This window comes from Loxodonta africana, chromosome 4, assembly GCF_030014295.1.
Source record: "Loxodonta africana isolate mLoxAfr1 chromosome 4, mLoxAfr1.hap2, whole genome shotgun sequence".
Taxonomy (NCBI): domain Eukaryota; kingdom Metazoa; phylum Chordata; class Mammalia; order Proboscidea; family Elephantidae; genus Loxodonta; species Loxodonta africana.
Genome location: NC_087345.1, coordinates 102,059,471 through 102,085,705, shown reverse-complemented (window position 1 = coordinate 102,085,705; position 26,235 = coordinate 102,059,471). Strand labels below are relative to the sequence as shown.

The following is a 26,235-nucleotide window of genomic DNA, read 5'->3' as shown; positions in this document are numbered from 1 at the left end:
GAAATTCAAGTCAGATTCGGAAGAGAATGTGGAACCAGGGATATCGTTGATGATGTCAGATGGATCCTGGCTGAAAATAGAGAGTACCACTAAGATGTTTACCAGTGTTTTATTGACTATGCAAAGGCATTTGACTGTGTGGATCATAACAAATTATGGATAACATTTCGAAGAATGAGAATTCTGGAACACTTAATAGTGCTGATGAGGAACCTGTACATAGACCAAGAGGCAGTCATTCGAACAGAAAAAGGGGCTATTATGTGATTTAAAATCAGGAAGATGTGTATCAGGTTTGTATTCTTTCACCATACTTATTCAACCTGTATACTAAGCAAATAATCTGAGAAGCTGGACTATATGAAGAAGAATGGGGCATCCGGTTATGGAGGATGACTCATTAACAACCTGTGTTATGCAGATGGCACAACTTTGCTGAAAATGAAGATGACTTGAAGCACTTACTGATGAAGATCAAAGACTACAGTCTTTAGTATGGATTACACCTCAACATAAAGAAAACAAAAATCCTAACAACTGGACGAATAGACATCATCATGGTAAATGGAGAAAAGATTGAAGTTGTCAAGCATTTCATTTTACTCAGATCCACAATCAACACCCATGGAATCAGCAATCAAGAAATCAAAAGATGCATGGCATTGGACAAATCTGCTGCAAAAGACCTCTTTAAAGTGTTGAAAAACAAAGATGTCACCTTGAAGACTAAGGTGCACTTGACCCAGGCCATGGTGTTTTCAATCGCCTCATATGCATGTGAAAGCTGGACGATGAATAAGGAAGACTGAAGAATTGATGCCTTTGAATTGTGTTGGTGAAGAATATTGACTATACCATGGACTGAAAAAAGAACGAACAAATCTGTCTTGGAAGAAGCACTACCAAAATGCTCCTTAGAAGCAAAGATGGCAAGACTACGTCTCATGTACTCTGGACAAGTTATCAGGAGGGATCAGTCCCTGGAGAAGGACCTCATGCTTGGTAAAAGGGAGGGTCTTTGAAAGAAAGGAAGACCTTTGATGAGATGGATTGATGCAGTGGCTGAAACAATGGGCTCAAGCATAGCAATGATTGTGAGGATGGTGCGGGACCAGGCAGTGTTTCCTTCTGTTGTACATAGTGTCGCTATGAGTCAGAACCCACTTGACTCCACCTAATAACAATACCAGCAATAGTGAGATGCAGGTTGGAGAAGGCCCAAAGATGACCCCTAACCCCAAAGACCTAAGATTCTCTTAACAATATCTTTTGCAGAGCATAAGTTTTTAATTTTAATAAAGTCCAGCACCATTTTTTCTTCCTTTCATGGATCATGCTTTTGATTTTGTATCTAAACATTATCACTATACCCAAGTTTAGAATCATTCCATTGACTAAACCATGGACAACTAATACCTGTAGTTTATCAAGCCATAGTACTTGAGATGGCTCTGTGAAATTCTTATCCTACCATTGATGTAGGAAGTGGAAACTCAAGATCCAATCCTGCAGATATCAGTGGTCTATGTTTTAAGTATATGTATAATTGCATCAGACATTTGTTTATCGTTAAATCTGATGATCTTTTCCATTGGTAATATTAATAACATCATCATCAGGGTCGCTATATAAGTATAACGTAATTCAAAGATATTTATGAGCTTTATAGTCCCCAGAACAGTTTTTATTTTTAGCTTTCTGAATATTTAATCTATATATATGCATATGTTTTAAAAAATGTTTCAAACATTTCACGCTAAAAAAAATATTAAACAGGGGGTAAGGTGTGAATTGAAGTCATCTCCAAGAAGAGAATCTAAATATATTGATAAAAATGTGTTTTTTTTTAATGTGGCCAGAAGTTTTCCCTTTAAGAATTTTTACGTGAAATTGGAAAGAACAACAGGATCTCTAGTTTGGCAGCTATTACTAAGTTGCCCCAGTCAGAAAAGCTGTGCAATTGGGAGAGACTCAAGGAAGATCTCATGAAGTTATCCAAGTTGGAAGAACAATAGCATATGATTTTACCACAGCTAAGCACAAGGTCATTTTTTTTTTCCAGAGATTGGAAAAACCAGACTCTACATACAAAATGAAAGTCTCTAAATTATCAGGAATGTGGGATTCATTGTTTATTTTTCCCAGGTTTGTTGTTACACTCTGAAAGGCCAGAAAGTATTTGGCATGATCAAAAAAAGTGTTAGAAGCAAAGCAGAAAACATCATTTGTATCTCTGGTTTTTACAACCTCAAGAAGGATATTGAACTAGAGATAGCTCAGAACAGGACTTTCAAAATCAGCAACAGAGAGCTTCTGTGTGCACCTCACATTTATGATTTTAGTTGGGGGTATAGTAGGTCCAAGAGGTCCTTAGGACACATACTCCTATTTCTTTCTTTTTAAAATGAAGAAAGCAGCGATCTTAGTTATCTAGTGCTGCTATAACAGAAATACCACAAGTGAGTGGTTTTAACGAATGGAAGTTTATTTTCTTACAGATTAGGAGGCTAGAAGTCCAAATTCAGGGCACCAGCTCTAGGGGAAGGCTTTGTTTCTCTGTCGGCTCTGGAGGAAAGTCTTTGTCCCTTGGCTTCTTGGTGATCATCATGTGGCATGGCATCTATCTGTCTGCTTGCTGGCTTGCTGATTTAATGTCTTTTATATCTCAAAAGAGACTAACTCAAAGTACACCCTATATTAATCCTGCCTTATTAGCATAAGAAATACAACCCATTGTCAAATGATTATAACCACAGGCACGTAGGTTAGGATTTACAACGCATATCTTTGGGGGACATAATTCAATCCATAACACCAATGTTTATAGAAAACAAATGGCTTGCATAAAACAACAGCTGGAAAACTTCATAGCTGGAAATCTAAGGTCCTATGATTCCTCTATTCTGGCCCACTGATTTATCTGCTATCTGAAATCACTTTCCTATGGGACCTTGTGGAAATTGTGAGGTCTCAAATTTTTTGAGTGACAATTCAGCAAATTGTGACTAAAAATAAGCATCTACCTTTGAAATATTTGGGCTAAATTTGGAGAAATTAATGCTTCATACTGGGGAAACAGCTTATGGATTCTATTAATCATCTCTTTGTATAATAAATATGTATTGGGTGCTCAAAACAACACAATGGTGATAGCACTGTATCTACAAGAATTAGTACAACTTGGCTTGTGGCTTTTATAAGCCTCATAATTAGTCTAAAAAAAAAAACCAAACCTGTTGCCGTTGAGTTGATTTCAACTCATTGCAACCCTATAGGACAGAGTAGAACTGCCCCATACGGTCTCCAAGAAGTGCCTGGTGGTTTCGAACTGCTGACCTTTTGGTTAGCAGCTGTAGATCTTAACCACTATGTCACCAGGGCTTCCTATAATTAGTCTAGAAGTTCATATATATGAAAAATGTAAATTAAATTTTAAAGAAGTAGCAAACTCATGAGAATATTGGCAAAATCAGCACTTGTTGATTGCTGACTGTGTGCCAGGGACACTACTAAGTGTGTTACATAGAAAAAAAAAAATACATTACCTTAAAATTGAGTTCTCACTGTAATCCTATGTGGTGGATTCTATTACTATCCCTGTTTTATAAATAAGATATTGAGGCTTGGAAAGACCAAATAATTTTTCCGAAGACACACTGCTAAATAATAATGAGGCAAGTATTTTTTAATTAGGTATAAATATACATAACAAAACATATGCCAACTCAATTTCTACATGTAAAATTCAGTGAAATTATATTCTTCAAGTTGCACAACCATTCTCAATATCTTTTTCCAAATTATTGCACCACCATTAACATAAACTCAATGTCCCCAAAGCAAGAACTTCCCCTTCCCCCTCCCTCCTATCCCGAGTAACCACTAATAATCTTTAGTTTCTATATATTTGCTTATCTGAGGCTAGATTTAAATGACATAATGAAGGGAAGCTGGAACAAAAGTTTTACTTCAAGGTTGATGTTAGAGCAGACGGAATGTCTGCATGTCATTTGCTTTAAAATTTCTCTTAAAAATGATTTGGAGGAGTGGACTATGACTTTGATGTAGCAGGGTCATTTCAATGACCCCAGGCAAGAAAGTTCCCCTCTTTTTAGGTATCTAGATCATTATTGATTCATTTGGGACATGTGGCTTTTAGCTGGGTCTGTAAATACTGCCATATTGGTTACATGTAGCTGATTCCCTTCTCCTCTTCCTGATATGAGGTCTCACTCTTTCCATTTAGATAGACTGTCAGGAACAAGGACTTTCCTATGTGGGTAGATGTTTGTGATGGATTTGAAACCAGTTGGTCAGATCTCATACCCATGTAATTTGTTTATTATTGTTCTAGATGTTTGAGTACCAGTGCTGATCGCATGTTTAGAAAAAAAACTAAGAACTGATCCAGGAAAGGAATCAATTTTCCTAAAACATCTAGAGACTCATTTATCTATTTATTAAGCACTTAGCTTGTTTCAAACTACTAGATAGCTAGCAAGAAAGTAGAGTACCTGGCAACCTGTTCCCAAGCATTTGCAATGCAGTTGAGGAGAAAATTACACTCATTATCACAACAGGTGTGTTAAGCACCATACCCTGTACAGGGAGTTACGGGAACATAAAAGACGGCTAACTACAGCCAGGAGGGGTCATAGGTGGCTTTCTGAAGAAACTAGCTCTATGACTAGGTCATAAAAGACTATGCAAAGTTTGATAGTAAGAGAGAAGTGGGCCTGTGATTTCAGAAAAAAGAATAGCATGTGCAAAAGATCAGAGGCACGTAAGCATGGCTTGTTTGAGGAACTGCAAGTAGTTACGCATGACTGAAACACAAGACACTTTTGGGGAAATGATGGGAGATGAGCAGAGGAGAGTTTTAAATAAAGAACCTGAAAGTTTTCCTTGGAGTTGTGAAGGAAAATACCTGTGTTTTAAACGAAAAGTGAGATTTTGTTTTTCAGAATTTTTTTTTAAATAACTTTTTTCAGTTTATCCAAAATTTCTCTAACTTATAAAACAGCACACTGTAAAATAATTTTATTTTTATCCTGTAGTTTCTGAGGAAGACAAAGGATTTGGACCAATTTTTGAAGAGCAACCCGTCAATACCGTCTATCCAGAGGAATCACCGGAAGGAAAAGTTTCACTAAACTGCAGGGCACGAGCCAGCCCTTTCCCAGTTTACAAGTAACGTACCTCACCGTTCTTTTCATAATAAAATGTCTGACTAAAGATTGCAAGTCAACATTTATGACACTATTCTGATAGATAAAAGCTAAGATATAAGTCCATGGACATGAACAAAAATATTGGTATACAAAATATTTTTTAAAACAGTTGTCTAATAGCCAAATAGATAACATGTTTTCTTCAGCATTTGCAAATAACTCATTTAGTATTTCATGCACAGCCACAGGTAATGCCAGTGACATTTACATTATCCATTTAAAAATCATCTAATGGAAATCATATTATTAAGCTTGCAAAAAGGTGTATAAAATTCATGCACAATTTAAATATAGAGGTTTAAGAAAAAATATTATTTATGGTTTGGCCTGGATAACTTATACCTGTAGATGATAGACAATATACAGAACGAACATTAATTCACATATATACAACAACAACAAAAAAAACCCGAACCCTTTGCTGTTGAGTTGATTCCGACTCACAGTCAGCCTATAGGACAGAATAGAACTACCCCGTAGAGTTTCCAAGGAGTGTCTGGTGCATTTGAACTGCTGACCTTTTGGTTAGCAGCCACGGCTCTTAATCACTACGCCACCAGGGTCTCCTCACATGTATATACGTATATATATATATGTTATATTTATACACATATTAACTATATTTAAAAAGCTTACATAGATAATTCTAGGAAGTACCACTTTTTTTCTAATAGTCTCAAACCTATATTCCAGAAAACACACCAGATTTCTTAATTGTCTCTACACTAAAGGCGATCTATATAAACATATCTCTTTCTGTTTGTCTATGTTACATATTAAGGCTATCAAAAATAATTTTATAAAAAGAAACAACGAAATTTCTTGCTTCAGATGGTTAAGAAAAGTATACTAACATTCTTATCTGATACAAAGAATAAGATTAAAAAATTAACCAAATGCCAATGGGTTGACATTTCACCTGTCAAATGGTTCCAAGAAGACAAAGAAAGTGATTGATGAGGAAATTGAGGCTCTAGTGTGTTAATGTCTTCTGAACTAATTGAAAGCTGTCACTCAACAAGGTTAATTTTAATAGCAGATTTTTGTTTCCTGGATAGAAAAAGAAATGTCATTGTTAGAGAAAGTTATCAAAGATAAGATTTTCACCACCCCAGTTAATTCTAATTACCAATTTTCTCTTGCCTCTAGCTATAATTACAAAATTATTTCTTAAAACAAAATACAACTTTGGGTACAAAATCACCATCCCTTTGAAATTGGATTTATCATTTCAATTTCATGCATGGGAGTGCAATATAAATAGATATTTTATAAATTATAAATAACATTTTTGTTTTGAAAATAATTAATGGAATAAACTTATTTTTATCTGGAAGCCATAGGTTTTAAGAGCATGCACAATGTCATGGACATGTTGTTGTTAGGTGCCGTGGAGTCAGCTCCGACTCATAGTGACCCTGTGGTCCTGCGCCACACCCACAATAGTTGCTATGCTTGAGCCCAAGTCATGGATATAGGGTAGTATAACTAATAGGGGCTATAGAGGAGATAAGATAACTCAAGCACATAATTTTACAGGAGCTGAATAAGTAAATCGGCTTGCTCAAGAGCCTGTCGGTCACAGACTCAGAACAGAAATACATGCTTTATGGCTTCAAAAGAAACATAATTTTTTCAGTATGTATATGTCTAGATGAGGAGCCTTGGTGGTGCAGTGGTTAAGCACACAGCTGCTAACTGAAAGGTAGGCAATTCCAATCCACCAGCTACTCTGTGGGAGAAAGATGTGGCGATGTCTTTCTGTAAAGATTACAGCCTTGGAAACTCTGTGAGGCAGTTCTACTGCATCCTATAGGGTGGCTATGAGTTGGAATCAACTCAACAGCAACAGATTTATATATCTAGATAGGCTGATAGAATCTTAAAAGCTGTTTCAGTAATGTTTATTCTGTGATATTCTGTCTTTGACATTAGTATGTGGAACCTTAGAGATCAGCCTCCAGGCTTGTATGGAGGCTACAAAACAGAAGGGGTTGTTCTTGGATGATGTTCTAGAAATATGGACAGCTGTGTTTCTCCTTGTCCTACCCTTTCCCTCTACAGACACAGTAAGAAGCAAAGCTTTTTTTGGCAAATATATCACCGAGCCCTTCTCAAAAGTTGCCCAAGCACTGAAGTTCCCAGAGCATGTTTGGCCTGAATATCCATACATTCATATAGAGCGGTGAAGGAGAGAAGTAGATATTTCATCCTGTTATGAAGGCAGCCTACTTTTGACAGCCAAAAAATTCATCTCATAATGCAGCTTTTCTGATGGAAAAGAACACTTGAATTGTTTAAAATTCCCTTAATATTCAGGGCAAGCTCTGCTCACCTTGGTCACACAATTTGTCATTCACACAGTAGTTTTATATTTGCAGCATATTCTGTGATAATTTGGTCTTCATGGCACCATCCTGAGAGGTATAACAGGGGACTTGACTTTCCACTTATCAACCTTGTGGCCCTGATTCTTCCTCTATCTTGTCCAGGCCCCCCAAACAAAAACTACAATAAAAACTGTATTTAAGACAGTGTTAAAGGGGTTGCAACAATGGTGTGTGTTCCTGAAGATAACCCAGTGAGCTTACCCAAACAGCAAAACCGAATCATCTTGTGCCATCAAAGGTAGAATCAGATCCACTGGGAGGAAGTTAAGGCAATACATAAAAATTGGGGGCAAACATAGTGAAAAATTAAAAAAAAAAAAAGAATTCTGAACAGTTCGAGCTGTCCAAAAAGGAAATCCACTGCCTTGACGACTCCTAAGCAACTTGACCCTGGATGTTTCAAGCAGGGACAGTATGGTCATCATTTGCGGGAGGGGAATTATTCTTTGGGAATTTGGTAGGTTTGAAAAATGAAAAAGCACAGAGTTTTCTATGTTTCCAAAAGGAAGCATAAATTGCCTTCTACACCATAAAAGGAAACCCTGGTGGCATAGTGCTTAAGTGCTACAGCTGATAACCAAAAGGTCAGCAGTCTGAATCCACCATGAGCTCCTTGGAAACTCTGTGGGGCAATTCTTCTCTGTCCTCTAGGGTCAATATGAGTTGGAATTGACTTGATGGCAATGAGTTTTTGGTATACTATAAAAGATTAAAACTAAAAATGTTCCAGTTATTTTTATTTAGTAAAAGATATCCTCTCTTGACAAGAATTACATCCTGATCAGAAATGTGCCAGGCAATGAGCAAAGCTGTCACTAAGACGCAGGCCATTTATCAAACCTTAAAGGGTAAACCTTGATCCAGAAGGGTTATAAAATCCTGAATGTGGTCGTCTTAATTAGAAACTATGTTATACACACATTCTTCCCATCTCCCCAGGAAAGTTAGAGCCCGTTTCTAGTTACTGTCAATTTCTGTCAATTAATGGTGTGATTACTTGCAACTTGTCTCACTAGGTTGCTTTGTAGATACGTGATGGGAAAAAAAAAAATTGGCTTTATCAAAAATAAACCCTGAATAATGTGAAAAGGTACGAGTGTAAACTAACTCTAGGCTGAGGAAGATCATGTTTTACTAGTATATTTGTGACTTAGTAACAAGAGATCCCACAGACTTCTATCATTTTCAAATTGTGTGATCGTCCTCTAGTGGTCAAAATACACTATTTACCATGCAGGACCCTGATTGTGTTTATTTTTGCTTTATTGAAAAATTACTTTGATATTTAGTGTCATATATTGACATTTTATATCTTACTTTTCTTATAGCGATGCTTTAATATTATATATGTATGTATATCTAGTGTATAGATGGTTATCATTTATAATCCACGTATAAGTGCTAAGAAATAAATTTATGGAGCAAAACCCAAAGAAATATTTGTCCTTTGTGATACATCATGAAAAAAAAAAAGAAGAAATATGTCGTGCACTTTAGCATCTACCTTTCTGTACCTGAGCTAAGTTACAAATTAAGAGCTCAGGGACATGAAGTTATAGGGTGTGAAGAAATACCATCTCAGGTCACCTACTTAATCATCTGACTTCAGACATAGCTGAACCCACATTATTTTAGAATGTGATAGGCCAGTACCCTGTTTCCAGGGCTTGTAACCTTTGATATGACATTTATTACTTTTTCTCATAGATGGAGAATGAATAATGGGGATATTGACCTGACAAGTGACCGGTACAGTATGGTGGGAGGAAACCTTGTCATCAACAACCCTGACAAGCAGCAAGATGCTGGAATATACTACTGTTTAGCATCAAATAACTATGGGATGGTCAGAAGCATTGAAGCAACCTTAAGCTTTGGATGTAAGTAACTGCTACTTTAAAAAACAGTATGTGTGTTTAGGTGAAGTAAGAATTAGATGTGTTTTAATTACTGACAACAATCTACATAAACTAAAAAAAAAAAAAAAAAAACTAGAATGGTAAATTTGCAATTCCCTACAGTTTTGGATTTTTCTCTTCTATTACAATACTTCCATTTACCTCTCTCAGTGACAATGAACTCCCCTGCCTCAATATTCCAACAAACCTTACTGAGTGCTTATTGTGTGAGATATTAAAGAAGACGTATTGCCTGCTCACAAACAGGTTGTAGTTTCTTAGTAGTGAAACAAGTCATATAAACATGAAAGCGTTAAAATATAAGAAACTTTGACCTTCAAAGTGAATATCAATAAACACTGTTATAAGAGTTTATCAAGAAAAAAAAATCAATAAGAAAGGAATGTAAAGAGAAAGCTCTGTGAATGGGGGTGTCTTATAACATGAGTGGGCCTTAACTGTGTGGTGAAGAAAAACTTTTGGGAGAGCAAAGTATCATGAGGGGTATTTTGAATATACTCAAAATAGCAAAAGATAATATTAGAAAGTAAACTAAGGCATATTCTAAAGGCTCTCAAATGGCTCCCTAAAAACTAGTATCAATGGAAGTGCTAAACCATGCATTCTCGGTGCGGGCAGTTTCACCCCAAATGGGGTAAAAATTGGTTCTTAGGGGGAGGAAATATCTTAGATATTGCAACCTAACAGTTTGTGGCCCTCCAGGGCTCAAACCCTACCTGAAAAAATCATATTCCATATTTATCCTGTTGGAAGAAATTTAATTAATTGATAAATTATTTTAAATTAATATTTCCTCCTTATGGGGATTTTTTTTTTTTTTTATGGGGAAACAGTGAAAAATAGTTTGAGGAAGACTGTGCTAAGCTAAAAGGTAGATGTTGTTCTGAAGGAAATTTGTACGTTGGTGAAGGGGTTGAACCAGATGATTTCTAGTATGTGATTTTATGAATTAGCATTGAAATCTTTTGTAAAGTAGATTATAGAGTGAAAATGATGTTTAAGAAGGCCTCTGTGGTAGTGATTACCAGGAGGAGTGAGACAGTCAGCTAGAGCAATCAGCTCATATTAGTGTTGTGACAGCGGGAATGTTGATAAGAAGTACAAAACCTTGAAGAACTACTTGACAGATTGCATTACAATGAAGGAAAGAAGGCCACTAAATATTTTTCAAGTAAAATTTAGTTAAAGGGCAGAAACATTCTGCTCTCATTAAAAAGGGGATGTGAGGAAGTAAAACCAATTTCAAGGATGGGAGGAATTTAAATGGTTATTTCACATGCAGAGGTTATGACAGCATTAAATTATCTACTTAGAAATGTCAAGTAGGCATCTGAGGAGAGGGACCAGCATTCAAATGAAGCATCATGCTGGAGATGTAGGTTTGAAGGGGCGTCTGCAAGAAGGTGATTTTCAGAGGTATACAGTCTACTGGGAAACCCTGGTGGAGTAGTGGCTAAGTGCTACGGCTGCTAACCAAAGGGTCAGCAGTTTGAATCCGCCAGGTGCTCATTGGAAACTCTATGGGGCAGTCCTACTCTGTCCTATAGGGTCGCTATGAGTCGGAATTGACTTGAGAGCACTGGGTTTGGTTTTTTTTGGTTTACAGTCTACTGAGAAGAGTAAAAATTAGATAGCACGGTTTGAGAACTGATCATAGATAAGCAACAGGAGTAGAGGCAGGACTGACACTGAACCACCAACAGTAAAACACCTGAGGAATCAAAATAGTAGAGCATCAAGGAATCAATCAAAATGTGAATTCCAAATACGTATAAAGTTGAGTAAATGAATGAAAATGGAGGAAAACGCAGAATGTGAAAAGGAGAAGGAAATTGGTAACTTTTAAGTTCCCCACCTAGGGTCCTGCTTTTTACATTATTTCTTCCCAACATCCAAGTCTTCTCTTGGGAAAAGAAGCATACCCTTCAAATGAGTCCATTCCTCTGTAGCTACTTTCTTTGATAGATCCCTGGTTTTGTCTGAGTCCATTATATTTCCAGATAACCTTACTGAGTTTCTTCCTAAATCTAAAGAAGAATCTTTAGGATATTTGAAATATTCAGGGCAGACAGAATATTGATAGCTGCTATCAGTATCTACAGGCTTTGTTTGAGTTCACCAGAACTTTTCCATAATGCGTGCAAACCTCAGCATGTGAGAACAAGAAGATGACTCTCATAGGCTTCACTAAGCCAACTGAGAAGTACTATGTCTACAAATGAGTTAGTTGCTGAATGGTAAAATTTAATGAATGCCTTTCTTTCTATGGACCAGAAAACAAATGCGTTCTTTTTTTTTTATATATATATAATTAGATCTTGATCCTTTCCCCCCTGAGGAACGTCCTGAGGTCAGAGTTAAAGAAGGAAAAGGAATGGTGCTCCTCTGTGATCCTCCATATCATTATCCAGGTAAATTTAGTTCCTCTGTGACTATAAGCATGTATAAAACAAAATGGGAAAGTTTTTGTTTTCTTAAGAATAAAAAAAAAAACTTTTTTAGAATAAGGTGCATTTATTATCAAATGAGTTTCAATATTTGCATAACCTAGTAATACATCATTCTTTAGTGTTATAGATTCTTCCTTTCTTGGTTCTTTAGTCTCTTGGCCCTAATTCTAAAGACCTATAACTATTTCAGTTCATAAATTACATATATATATACATATATATATATAGGATTATATCCTTATTAAAATCCCAGTTATGTAAAAGACAATATGATAGCCTTTCTGGAAATTATTCCTGAAATAGAACAGATTCAAAGAATGACATATAATCAGTCATCAGTCGTTTTTATTAACAATTCAGCATCTACCATATATTGTGAACTGTAATTAAACACTAAAAAGGGATAAAGACATCATAAATTATTAATTTCTTTAGAAGCATCCATCTGCAAGAATAATCATCTAGTTTAGAAAAGGGTTATATTAAGTGACATTGGTCACAAGATTCAATCTTTGAAGATATGTTTTATATAACTTCATATGGCTAAAATAATAGCCACTAAAGTACTAATATAAAAGGTGAAATCTTAATATACTTTCACTAATTTCCACATCTCTTAATTTATCAAATATTCTGTTGAAATAATATGAGAATACCACTTTTCCCATTGAAAGAAAATATGTTTTATATTCTTCTAATACTATGTCATAAATTTGACATTAAAATGTATGTTCTAAGTTATTTTGTGTGGAATACAGTAATCTGGTTCATATATACATGTGCATGTGTGTGTGTATGTGCGGTTATATATATGTGTGTGTGTGTATTTTTTTCCCGTCTGAGACCTTCTATTGAGAGAAACAGACCATAAACAAGATAAGTAATTATCTTGTTAAATATTGGTAGATAAGTGCTAAAGAGAAAAAAATATTAAGTGGAGAAGGGGGAGAGTAAATTTTGAGGGAAATGGTTGAATTTTTAGAAAGGGTATCACTGAGAAGGTAGTTTTGAATAAAAACCTGAAGGAAGTGAAGGAGCTAACTATACAGGTATTTGAGGGAAGGATAAGCAAGGCAGATGAAGTGGCCCAAGGAAGTGAAGATGGCTGGAATAGAGTGAATAAGAGGGTAGTAAGAATCAAAATCAGGGAGATAGAAGAGCTGAATGATGTAGGGCTTTGTTAGTCACTGTAATTACTTTGGCTTTTACTTTGAGTAAGATTGATATTGGAGGGCTTTGAGCAGAGGAGTTACATGGCATGGCTTAAGTTATAGAAAGATGACTCTAGCTACTCTTTTACAAAAGGACGGAGAGCAGGGCAAGGAGGAAGGTGGGAGATCATTTAGGAGGTATTGCATTAATCAAGGGAGCGTATGTTGGATTAGGGTAGTGGTAGTGAAGGTGGGAAGAAATGGTTAAATTGTGAATGTATTTTGAAAAAAGAGCAAAGAGAACTTAATGATAGGCTTTATATGGTAGATGAAAGCAATACAGGAGTCAAGAATGGCATCAAAATTTTTGTCATGAGCTCCTGAATGGAGCCTCCATGACCTAAGCTGAAAGAATCAGTGTGGATATGTTAAGTGTGAGGCATCTATTATATTTCCAAATAGGGCTGTTGAGTTGGAAGTTCTGTATATGGGTGTGGAGTTCAGGGGTGAGGTCTGAGTTAGCTATATCAGTTTGTGAGTCATCATTATATAAATTGTTTTAAAAGCCATGGGAGTATATGTTATCATATAGGGAATTTGTGTAGACAGAAAGAGGAAAGGGTCTAAGGAACAGGTTCTGAGTTCATCTAACTCTTGCTTTCACAGTCTGTATAGCATCTTAACCATTGTTCTCAGTGAAGAATTTCATGTACAAAACAGGGTTGATGTTTTCTCTATATGGGCGGAAGCTTGAAACTCTTAAGTCAAAAGAGTTAATTACCTCTCCATTCTGATAAAGATATATAAATTAAACATGAAAAATAATTTCAGTTGGCCTGCTAAATGGGTCCAAGAAACACTACTAATCACAGAATAGACAGAACAGCTATCCATCACCTTCTGTCAGTTTATGTCATTTGTTTTTGCTGAGTGCCAACAAATAGAGACCCTATGTTCAATAGAATGAAAACACTATGTGGTCCTGGGCCATCCTCACAATTTGCTGTGTTTGAACCTGTTATTGCAACCACTGTGTCAATCCATCTTGTTGAGGGTCTTCCTCTTTTTCACTGACCCTCTGCCTTACCAAGCATGATGTCCTTTTAGCACCTTTGTAATCTCTTTGAACATTAGACATTCTGCCTTCAAATATAAGAATAAACATATAGTTCAAAACTATAGTGTGTATATGTGTGTGTGCGTGTGTACTGTTTTATCAATTCCATGTCATAAACCTTCCTACCTCCTTAATGCAATAAAATGAGCTTTTGTGCTTTGCAGCTTAGAACTTCACTGGGTTGAGGAGACAAATGAATTTATCTTTAAATCTATCTTAGAAGATTATTTATGTAACTTCTTGTGGCTGTCAATCCTTATTGCTCTAATTGGTGATCTGGTAACCTGGAATTCTGTCTTTATTATGTCAAATAAACATAGGTATTCCATTTAAACTCTCTATATCTCATTGAAATTTAGAGTAATAATTCCTGTGCCACCTATATTACAGAACTTGTGTTGAGTACTAAATAATGAGTTTGAAAATGATAAAATGGGTATGTATTTTCAAGAGAGTATTTTTAAGATAAATAAAATCTATTTTAGCACATTCAATATTTTGAATCCATTATTACTAAAGTAAATGAAATACATTTTACTACACTGAAGTTTTTTTTTTTTTTTCCTACTTAATATTTCTACTGCTTCTATGGCTTTGCCCTGGCCAAATTGTGCTGCTCTCCCCAGTATTGTGTATTGCCTTGCCTTTCACCAAAGTTACCTCTTACCCACTGTCTAGTTAGTATTTTTCTCTTCCCATCCCTCCTCTCCCTCATAACCATCAAAGATTGTTTCTTTCTGTGTGGAAACATTTTCTTGTGTTTTCATAATAGTGGTCTCATATAATGTTTGTTCTTTTGTGATTGACTTATTTCACTTAGCACAATGTCCTCAGATTTATCCATGTTGTGAGATGTTTTGCAGATTCATCATTGTTTTTTATCTTTGCGTAGTATTCCATTGTGTGTATGTACCATAATGTGTTTATCCATTTATCTGTTGATGAGCACTTAGGTTGTCTCCATCTTTTTGCTATTGTGAATAATGCTGCAATGAACATCGGTGTCCATATGTCTATTTGTGTAATGTCTTTTGTTTCTCTAGGATATGTTCCTAGGAGCGGGATTCCTGGATCATAAGGATATTTCTATTTCTAGCTTTTTAAGGAAGGGCTGTATCACATTCTAAAGTGGTTGTACCGTTTGCATTCCCACCAGCAGTCCATAAGAGTTCCAATTTCCTCACAACTTCTCCAACATTTGTTATTTGTTGTTTTTTGATTCGTGCCAGTATTGTCAGAGTGAGATGGTATCTCATTTTAGTTTTGATTTGCATTTCTCTAATGGCTAGTGATTACAAACATTTCCTCATGTGTCTGTTAGCCACCTGAATGTCTCAAATGAGAAAGATTTCATTTATCTATCTTATCTTCTGGTGTTTGTGTATTGTTAATTATGATTTGTATCCTGCTCTACCATATATTAGGGCCCGCAGTGTTGATCCTATTTTTCTTCCATCATCTTTATAGTTTGCAGTTTTATATTTAGGTCTTTGATCCATTTTGAATCAGTTTTTGTGTGTAGTATAAGGTATATGTTCTGTTTTTTTTTACAGAGGGACATCCAATTTTGCCAGCACCATTTGTTAAAAAGGCTGTCTTTTCCCCATTTAATGGACTTTCAGCCTTTGTCAAAGATCAGGTGGCTGTAGGTAGATGGATTTACATCTGGGTTCTTGATTCTGTTCCATTGGTCAATGTTTCTGTCATAGTACCAGTACCAGGCTCTTTTGGCTACATAGCTGTATAGTAGCCTCTGAGATCAAGTACTGTGAGGCCTTCTCTTTTATACTTCTTTTTCAATAATGCTTTACTTATCTGGGACCTCTTTCCTTTCCATATAAAGTTAAAGACTAGTTTTTCCACCTCGTTGAAGAATGCTGTTGGTATTTGGATCGGGATTGCACTGTATTTGTAGATTGCTTTGGATAGAATTGATATCTTCACAATGTTGAGTCTACCTATTCATGAGCATGGTATGTTTTTCCATTTATGTAAGTCTCCTTTGCTTTCTTGCAGTAGCGATTTTTAGTTTTCCGTATGTAGGTCCTTTATTTCCCTGCTTAGGTTTATTCCAAAGGATTTTTTTTTTAAGGGCTATTGTAAATGGGATTGCTTTCCTGCTTTCCTTTTCATAATTATATAAATGTTTTCTCTCTCATTTATGTACATGAAAAAGATCCAGAAGGAAAAGGCTAATCTTTCAAAAGTCATTGTGTTTTTCTATGAATTTACTTATTTATCGGGAACAATCACAAATTTGCATTTCAGTACAAATGTTTGTTCAATTTTAACAACATTTGATATTCAACCGAGCAATGCCTAGCACAGAGCGTATTCATTAAATTGATAGACTGTTATACTTTTATAGAAAAGTAAATTTACCTATTTAAATTTTTTTTATTATATTGGAACAAATAGCTCATGAATATGTAACACTTCTTAAACTTCTAGACCCTCAAATGAAAACATAATTCTTTATTTCCACCTAATTTCTGCAATATAGCTCACCATCATAAACTGAATTGCTACATCTCAAAAAATATATATCGTATATGCATATCTTGAGAGAGAGTAGAAGAAAAAAAAGCCATCATTTGAAGAACAGGCACAAAATACAAAATACCTAATCATAGACATAAGTGTGGATTTAAAAATAAATAAAAAAGTGGCAGTACTCAAGAAAAATAACTGCTGGCATATTGAATATGATCATGAATAAATCTCAGTAGCTTAAAAAAGTAGAAAAATAGAAAAGAATGGAAGAGTATGGTAGGGAATACATTATCTCACAGTATAACTTGATATAAGTTTCATTTTACACAAGTTTAAAGTAAAATTTACTTTGCGTATCAAAACACTAATTAGAAGCTATAATGATCTATTGGTATAGGTAATTTCTGTTGTGTTGTGGTTAATTTAAAAAAGGAAGCACACAAATCTCCTAAAAAGCTTGCAAATTTTCCCTCCAGGGGAAAATACTAAGTTACTTCAAATGAATTTCAAGGAGAAAGGTACATTATTTAGCAAGGTTAAATAAATGATGTATTTCAAAGTAATATAATGAAACTAGCCAAATGCACTGTAATTGGCCAAAACAAATGTCCCCGGTAATATGGTCCAGACTCTCGTGGGGCAAAGGAAAGAGGTCTCAGATATCTATTGATCAAAGTAACATTTCTTACACACGTGCTGGTGCTTACTCTTTTTGAAAAATAAATTTTATAGTTATTTAATCCAGTCAATAGTGCTATGTGGAAATCAGATTTTTTTTCAGAGATTGTTGATTTTATCATCTGCAAGGGACTAGAAAAAACGTAGATAAAATGATAGCCCATTGAGTCACTATAAGAATTGGATCTGAGCATAGCTCTTGTCAACATTAAGTCTGAAACTTAATCAAAGAAGCAAGGCAGCTATCACAACAGTCATGGTACTATTTATCTTCATGGCAGTGAGGTCACTATTTTAAAGAGGAATCGTCATTTTGTGACCAAAGGATGCATTGGCTATATTTCCCTTTGGACATTGGTGAAATCAGTACTGGGGTGTTCCCTCAAAGCAGGGAGGAGAGATAAAGGACAGATAACTATACAAAAAGCAGCAAATCAATGGGACAATTCAGTTTTCAGCCTAACCAGCTAGTGTGTTTAGCCAAAGGAATTGCCTGTGGTTAACAGTTACCATATGATACACTTCCTAATATTTAAGACAACCAGTAACATGTTTTTTCTCTATTTCTGTGGTTTTCATTTTTAATATGACCACAACAGATTGTGTAGACTCATTTCTAAATCTATAATTTAAAATAGCAGTAAAAAAGATGAAAATGAGAAAAAGCCGAAGTATGGTTAGTCATCTTGACTTTATTTATAAATTGCGGTAGGGCAGATTGATCATGGGCTCTGGAGGTATAAGACCTGGATTCAAAATTCTAATTCTACTTAAGGACCATGAAATTCTAAACAAGTCATTTCATCTTTCTGGATCTTATTCTGTCCATCAATGAAATGTAAGTAGTAATATTAATAGTCCACGAAATAGTGGAGAAATATAGATAAATAGATGTAATTGCTTAGCACAATGTTTACATGCACGCAAAATACGGTAGCTATTAGAAAATTTGTGCCAAATTTGTCTTGGCCTACTTCCAACATTTGCTCTTCAATAGCTTAGATTAGATTATGTGACAGTTTGTTATTAAAAACCAAGATTAGATTCTGTGACTGTTTGTTATTAGAAAATAAAAACTTTGCTTTTGGAGAAGAGCTTAATATTTAGTAGACGACATTTTCTTCTAGATGATCTTAGCTACCGCTGGCTTCTAAATGAATTTCCTGTATTTATCACAATGGATAAACGAAGATTTGTGTCGCAGACCAATGGCAATCTCTACATTGCAAATGTGGAGGCATCTGACAAAGGAAATTATTCATGCTTTGTATCCAGTCCTTCTATTACGAAGAGTGTGTTCAGCAAGTTTATACCACTCATTCCACTACCTGAACGTAAGTATTTTATTTGGTACTCACTATGTTTGCAAGGTTGTCTGTGTATGGTACACTTCCTACAATGAGAAGAAATACCCAATGAGAAGACTGGCTGGCTGGCTGGGGCAGGCAGATTCATATAATAAAATTGCACTAAGATGGTCAAGTTCAGGGTAGTTGTCTCTAGCTCAAAAAAACGCAGAGGACTGATTCATTAGCCAACTGCCAGTATAGGGGTTACAGTGGGAATCACTGGTGTCTGCTTTTTGACTCATGGTCATTTCTACTTCCTAGTAAGTTTATGAAGAAGAACAAATGATTAGATCAAAGCAAACCCTAACAATTGTAGTATATAGGGGAAAAGGGAGTTTGATTATTTTGATGTTTTAAAGGGACTATTTACATGAAAAGGAGTCCTGGTGGTACAGTAGTTGCTTGGCTGCTAACCAAAAGGCTGGCAGTTCCAACCCACAGCTGGTGGAGAAAGATGTGGCAGTTGGCTCCTGTAAAGATTACAGCCTTGGAAACCCTGAGGCAATTCTACCCTATCCTATATGGTCACTGTAATTCGGAATCAACTGCATGGCAAGGGCATTTACACGAAACAAATAAATAATAAATGGCCTTCCTTACATAGGGTGCTGCTCCTGTGGCACCATGTTAGATAACTACTGACATACTGATTGGCCTTTATCCAGGCTTCAGTGGAACTACCTCCCTTTTCTTAATGCATTCCCTCCCAAGAGAATCAGGTCACAATACATTTAGTTACATTACTGTATTTTTTTCACAAATAATGCTCTCACACAAAAATGTGCATAGCACGCCTAGGAAAATAATGAGTGAGGAGGTTGCACAGGAGGCAAAAAAACATAAAACGCATGTGTTATTTGTGTAAAATATGGTAGTTTTATTCCAGTCCTGCCTCTGTGCTCCGATCACTGAGTTCAAGCTTCTGAGGAAATACCGGCTTCAGAGTTCACAGACTTAGGTTTGGCTTCTTCCTCTACCTCTAAATGTATGACAATGGAGAACTGCCCTAATATCATGAGATTCTACTTTTATTACTCTCCTCAAGACAGCCACCACATAGTTGGTATTCTATAAATATATGTTGACTCGGACTCTTCTTTCCCCTCCCTACTCTTGGTGGATGCTCTCACTCTTCATGTCAGAGTGAAAAGGGAGCCGTCATGCAAAATATCCCTTGACTGTCTTCCCTATTCTCCCACAGAAAGGTACAACCAATTCAGCTCTTAAATTTATTTTCTTACTCCCTCTCTCAGTGGAAGAAATGTTTCTGCTCAAGCTAACTTTTCCAGTTGCTGTGGTTCACATTCCATTTGATTCATTCAGGGACTTCCCTACATCACTTATTTCCATTCTAATCTGAATATTCAAACTCAGCCCCACCCCATTTCCTCTGCTTATTGTTTCCTATTCATTGCAAACAGTTCTTGAATAATCACAATGGCTTCCTATTTACCAAATCCAAAGGATGTTTTTTAGCCCTCATTCTATTTGAACTTTGAATTATCAATCTCTTCTTTGTATCTTGATATCTCCCTTCTCCTAATTCCTCTTATTCCTTCTGCATTCTGCTGGTCTCTTGCCTGCCTCTACCCAATATCCTTCTACTTATCTTTAATCTTTTCCTGGATATTTTCATCCATGTACACATTTTCAACAGTAGCTCTATGCAGATGACTCCAAATTCACATCTCTTAAACTTTCCCCGGTGTTTTGATTTTGATCTTAATTCTAGTTATCTTGTCACACAGAGGGCTCTCAACTATGTTAATCTCAGTGTTCCAAACCACCTGCGATTGCTCCTTTAAACCTCCTCCTCTTTTGTTCTTCGTCTCATATAACAATGAGATATTTCTAGTAACTCCAGTAGCATTTTTAATCATCAACTCCTCTTTCACCTTGATCTTCAAGACAGCTAATCCAGCGGTTCTAAATTAGCATATAAGCACCAGTACAGTTTAAGAGAAATGCAGAACCCAGAGATACTGATTCAGCAGCCCTGGGATCAGAGCCAGGAAGATCTGCAGCTTCAAGGATTCTGATGAATCGGGTCTTTGGTCTACACCTTGAGAAACATTCATCTAAGTGGTTGTCCTGTTGATTCTGCCTTTAAAAAACAACTTGTATTTGTTCTTTCCCTTTTGTTTCAACTGTTGTGGCTGTACTGTAGTTCAGACCCTCACTTACTTTGCCTTGATTAATGAATCAGCCTTCCTTAATTTTCTGACTCTTTAAAACCGCCAACAAGGTCCTCCACTTAAACCAAAGGTAAGATTTATATTACCCCTCTTTCTAAAGCCCATTGGTAGTTATCCACTGAGGAAATTAGTCTCAAAGTCTTTAATGTCACATATCCAGGCCTTTCAGATTGTGGATTCAAATTCAACTACATATAATTCAACATTGCTTGAGTTCCTAGACCTTTATTCTTTGCCTGTCCAGTCCTGGATCCTTGTCATAATATGCCATTTCCCCACCCTGAACTGGTCTAGTTCAAATGCCATCCTGACTGAAATTCCCATAGCTCCTGCACACTGCCAGTTATCCTCCTTGGCTGCCACTCTTCCAGACCACTTATTTATTTTCGCTTGTAGTTCAGGTCCTTGTGCACCTATTTGTCTCTTTCTCACAGTGCAGTGTAATGTACACAGTATCTTTGTGATCTTAAAAAGTATATTTTTCCACTCTGAGCCTGTTTTCGTCTCTGTAAGATCAAAGTAGTAACACATCTTTCAGAATTGATATGCGAACTATATCAAAGAAAGTATCATTGATTAGCATACTGCTGTTGAATACATAATTTCTTCTTTCTCTCTTTCCGTTTTTGCAACTTATTTCCTCCTTGCCTTCATCTTCAGGGACACATTTTCTTTTTTCTCCCTCTCTTCTTGCTTCACCTCCATCTTTTTCACTTGTAACCACCCCCCGCCTCATTTTCTTTCTAAATTTTTTTTTTTTTTCTACTTGCTCTTAATTCCTGCATCCCATACAGCACCTGGCACAGTGTTTACATATATTTGATACTGCCTAAAAACCTCTTGAAATGTTTTAATGAATTGGGCTAAATTGGCTATGCAAAATTAGCCAATATGACTGAAAATACTTAATTAGCTTCACACTATATACATGATACATAGAAACAAACAAGTCCATCTGTTGTACCATGATAGGGCACTTTCCAGTACCTGTACAGAAAAAATTCTTTCATATTAAAGCAGTTCTAATGTTATAAAAATCACAATTTTTAAAAATAAAAATGCTAGGCTGTTTAATAATTAATGGATATTTGTGTTTCTCTTAATATCAGGAACAACAAAGCCATATCCTGCTGATATTGTAGTTCAGTTCAAGGATGTATATGCACTGATGGGCCAAAATGTGACTATAGAGTGTTTTGCTCTTGGAAAGTAAGTATATTTATATATTCAATTAACATATATAGAAACTGTTAATTTTTATACCATTTTAGGAAATAAGTTATGTAAATATTCAGCAATAAACATAAACAAATGATTGTCTTTTAAAACTTGTGGACCCTTAGCACTTGTGTCTTTTATTTAAAGTCCTGTTCCTGATATCCGGTGGCGGAAGGTCCTAGAACCAATGCCAAGCACCGCTGAGATCAGCACTTCCGGGGCTGTCCTCAAGATCTTCAACATACAGTTGGAAGATGAAGGCACATATGAATGTGAAGCCGAGAACATCAAAGGAAAGGATAAACACAAGGCAAGAATTTATGTTCAAGGTAGATATTTCACTATTCTATAAAATTTTATTTAGGGTGATTTGCCATACTTAAAAAACTAGTATATAAAGATTAATAGTTTTTAAAACAGCTCAGCTGCTAACCAAAAGGTTGGAAGTTCAAATTCATCCGCCACTCCTTGGGAACCCTGTGGGGCAGTTCTATCCTATCCTATTGGGTCGCTGTGAGAATCGACTCAATAGCAATGATTTGGTTTGGAATGTATATCACATTGTGCAGATAGATAAAATATTTATCATATGTCTAATTAAATCACAAATATCAGTCATCGAAGTTACCAAATGTCACCATTAGTATCATAATTAAGGTTTGATCTTATTGTTCCTGATAATTTTTAGAATATACAATTAATGTAGATTGCTTAGATTACAGGACCCCCCCTTTTTGAGGGGGTCTTTATTTCAGAGCTTATGCATTATGACTTAGTTTAATTCAGTGGTTTTCAAACTTTAGCATGCTTAAATATTACCTGGAGGGCTTGTTAAAACACAGATTGATGGGCCCCAACCTTGGAGTTTCTGATTCAGAAGATCAATTGTGGGACCCAAGAATTTGTATTTCTGATAATTTAGCCTCATATGATGCTGTGGCTACTTGTCCCTGAATAGCACTTTGAGAACCACTGGTCTATGGAATCATTTTTCATTAACACAATATTCTTGGTACAAGCGCTTGATTCTCACACATTTAATTAAACTTATATACGGGAAGATAGAATTTTTGTTTTCATTTCAGGCAACACTTGAAATTTTTCATGCTAAAATCATCTCTATGTTCCACAATGTGGGTCTTGTGGTCACAACTGAGTAAACATCCAAGACTTCAACAAGATCATTCATTTGAAAAGAGTAAGCATATCTTGAGTGCTTACTCAGAGCCAGGCACTGTGATAGGAGCAAGGATAGTTAGATAAAAGAAACACTCTCTCTGCCCTTGAGGAATTCATACAATGTATAAACAAGTCTATACAAGTAAAACATACAAACAAGTCTATACATATATACACATACAAAAAAGTTATTTTAAAGAAAATCTAGACAGTGTAATATGGACGTTTGCATAGGATATTGATAAAACATGGAGGGGGGCACCTTAGTCCTACTTAGAAAATGGGTTATAGGAAACCTGGCGATGATGCCAAAGCCAAAATGGGGCGGGGGGAGGACATTGTGGCAGGGTCAAAAGCAACCCCTTGCCACCTCTGAGTAACAAGCCCCTCCCTAAACCCTCCTTTTACACAGGGATGAGTTAAGTCCCTCCATTTTCCCAGCACATGCGGCCTTTCCACCATCATCTACTTAGAGACCACTAGTGTCTTAGTCATCGAGTGCTGCTATAATTGAAATACCACAGGTGGATGGCTTCAATAAAGAGGTTTATTTTCTCACTGTTTAGTAGGCTAGAAGTCCAAATTCAGGGCGTCTGCTCCAGGGGAAGACTTTCTTTCTCTGTTGGCTCTTGAGGAAGGTCCTTCTCATCCATCTTCCCCTGGACTAGGAGCTTCTCTGAGCAGAAACCCCAGGTCCAAAGGATCCCCTCTGCTCCCAGTGCTTCTTTCTTGGTGATATGATGTCCCCAACTCTCTGCTTGTTTCCTTTTCCTTTTATCTCTTGTAAGATAAAAGGTGATGCGGGCCACACCCCAGGAAAACTCCCTTTACATTAGATCAGGGACGTGACCTGAGCAAGGGTGTTATATCCCACCCTAATCTTCTTTAACCACAGGCAGAGATTATGATTTATAACACACAGGAAAATCACAAAATGGGAGACAACCACACAACCCTGGGAATCATGGCCTAACCAAGCTGACAAGTATTTGGGGGGTGCACAATTCAATCCGTGACAACTAGGATGGGGTGCATTTTGCCTTTACCCATTCATTTCACTTTCATTGAGAAGCCCAACTTCCATGGCCCCCTCACAGTCTGCACTCTAATACCCACGCAGCTCTGCATGTTTTTTGTTCAGTCCCATCTCTTACCCATCCCTAACTTCTGAAATCCCTGCACTGTGCTCTCTGGAACACACAGTCTACTATCAGAAGAGTTGCTATATTTTCAACTTCTACTCTGAATGTTCATTCATCTTTTTATTCTACCTGAAACCCAGCTCTCCAGTAAAGATACTACCTCCCCGGGGGATCTTTCAGTCAGTGGCTATTTTCCTTCCACAGCTCTCATGTCACTTGATGTGTAATGTAGCTACCTTCCCTGCTTCTCATTACTATTTTTAGACCATCTTCCTTTTCTCATCCAGTTAACAATTTTAAGGAATCAGACTATACCATGCACTCTCCCTCCTGTGGCTGAGGAATGGGGAAATCTCACTCATGGTTTTCACTGTTGACAGCTCTCACTGTCAACAATACTATTCTTGACTTGATCCTCGGTACCAGCAAAATCAACAGATTCTATACGTATATTTTTAAATAGTTTGGTCTCTCAGTTCCTCAAAATCCTCTCCTCCAATTATCTTGTCCCCTACCTTATCTCATCAAGGCACACCCAAGGCTATGCCCTAGATCTCTTTGTTACCAGAAAGTACAATCAGTTTAGAATCTCAATTTTAAGCACGTCACCCTCCGACCACCACCTCCTGTCTTTCCAGTTTACTTCCTACAAGACTCTGATTGCTCTCGTTGTTTTTAGGTGCCATGGAGTTGATTTCTACTCATAGTGCTCTCTTGCCACAGAGTATAACTGCCCCTTAGGGTTTTCTTGGCTATAATCTTTCTGGAAAGAAATCACCAGGACTTTGTCCCACAGAGCTGCTGGTGGGTTCAAACTGCCAATCGTTCAATTAGCAGGGAGATCTTAACCTTTGCGCCATCAGGACTCCTTTACTCTGACTCCTATAATCCTTTAGCTCTACCAGGACCTATAATCAGTTAGCCCTACTATGTTTTAACTGTCTCTCACCTTGCCTAGTCCCCCGCCCGTCTCTATCTTAAACCTGTGATCAATTATTATCATTCCCCTGAATTCCCTCTCAGCTCACTCACCTCTCTCTACTTTGTCATAGTACATTGGCGAAAGATTGTTTTTGTTGTTGTTAGGTGCCAGCCAGTCAGTTTCAACTCATAGCAACCCTATGTACAACAGAAACACTGCCCAGTCCAGAGCCATCCTCATAATCATTAATCCTGGATAAATCTAAAAGATTAATCTTAAATAAATCTAACTCTCTTAAAAGATGAAACCAGGAACTTGAATATGACTTGAGATAACACCACCATGCTGATATGTCCCTTTTCAATTAATGACGACTAACTTTAAGTGGATCCTTAACATTGCCTGGCAATTATATGACATTTTCCTAGTCCACTTACTCGCACTCTTAGATGACTATTCCATGCCTTCACCCTTTTCTTCAAACCCGCAACACCTCCTCACTGTCCTTACTCTCAGCTGATAACTTCGTTTCCTATTTCACAGAGAAAATGAAAGTAATCAAATGAGAATGTCCACAAGTGCTCACCCCACATCCGTTCATTAACTGCACCTCCTCCCATATCTCTTATTACTATGATTCAGCCACTTTGAGGCCACCACCTCTACTTGTGTACAAGATTCTACCCCTCTTACTTAACAGGATTGCTCCAGCAAGTCTCCCTTCTCTACAGCATAAGCAATTTTTACTCTTCACTGGATCATTCCTATCAGCACATAACGTCTCTTATTTCTTCTGTATTT

The 26,235-nt window shown here is 36.6% G+C and overlaps 1 protein-coding gene across 1 annotated transcript in view; it reads left to right on the top strand.

Annotated features, from left to right (window-relative positions):
* CNTN1 (contactin 1) overlaps positions 1-26,235 on the top strand; it is a 379,037-nt gene that overhangs the window by 218,754 nt on the left and 134,048 nt on the right. Inside the window, exons 5-10 of the mRNA XM_023555346.2 lie at positions 5,058-5,190; positions 9,329-9,501; positions 11,856-11,951; positions 18,557-18,763; positions 22,083-22,182; positions 22,339-22,520. Coding sequence (XP_023411114.2) covers positions 5,058-5,190; positions 9,329-9,501; positions 11,856-11,951; positions 18,557-18,763; positions 22,083-22,182; positions 22,339-22,520 — 891 coding nt within the window. The remainder of the gene's footprint in view (positions 1-5,057; positions 5,191-9,328; positions 9,502-11,855; positions 11,952-18,556; positions 18,764-22,082; positions 22,183-22,338; positions 22,521-26,235) is intronic.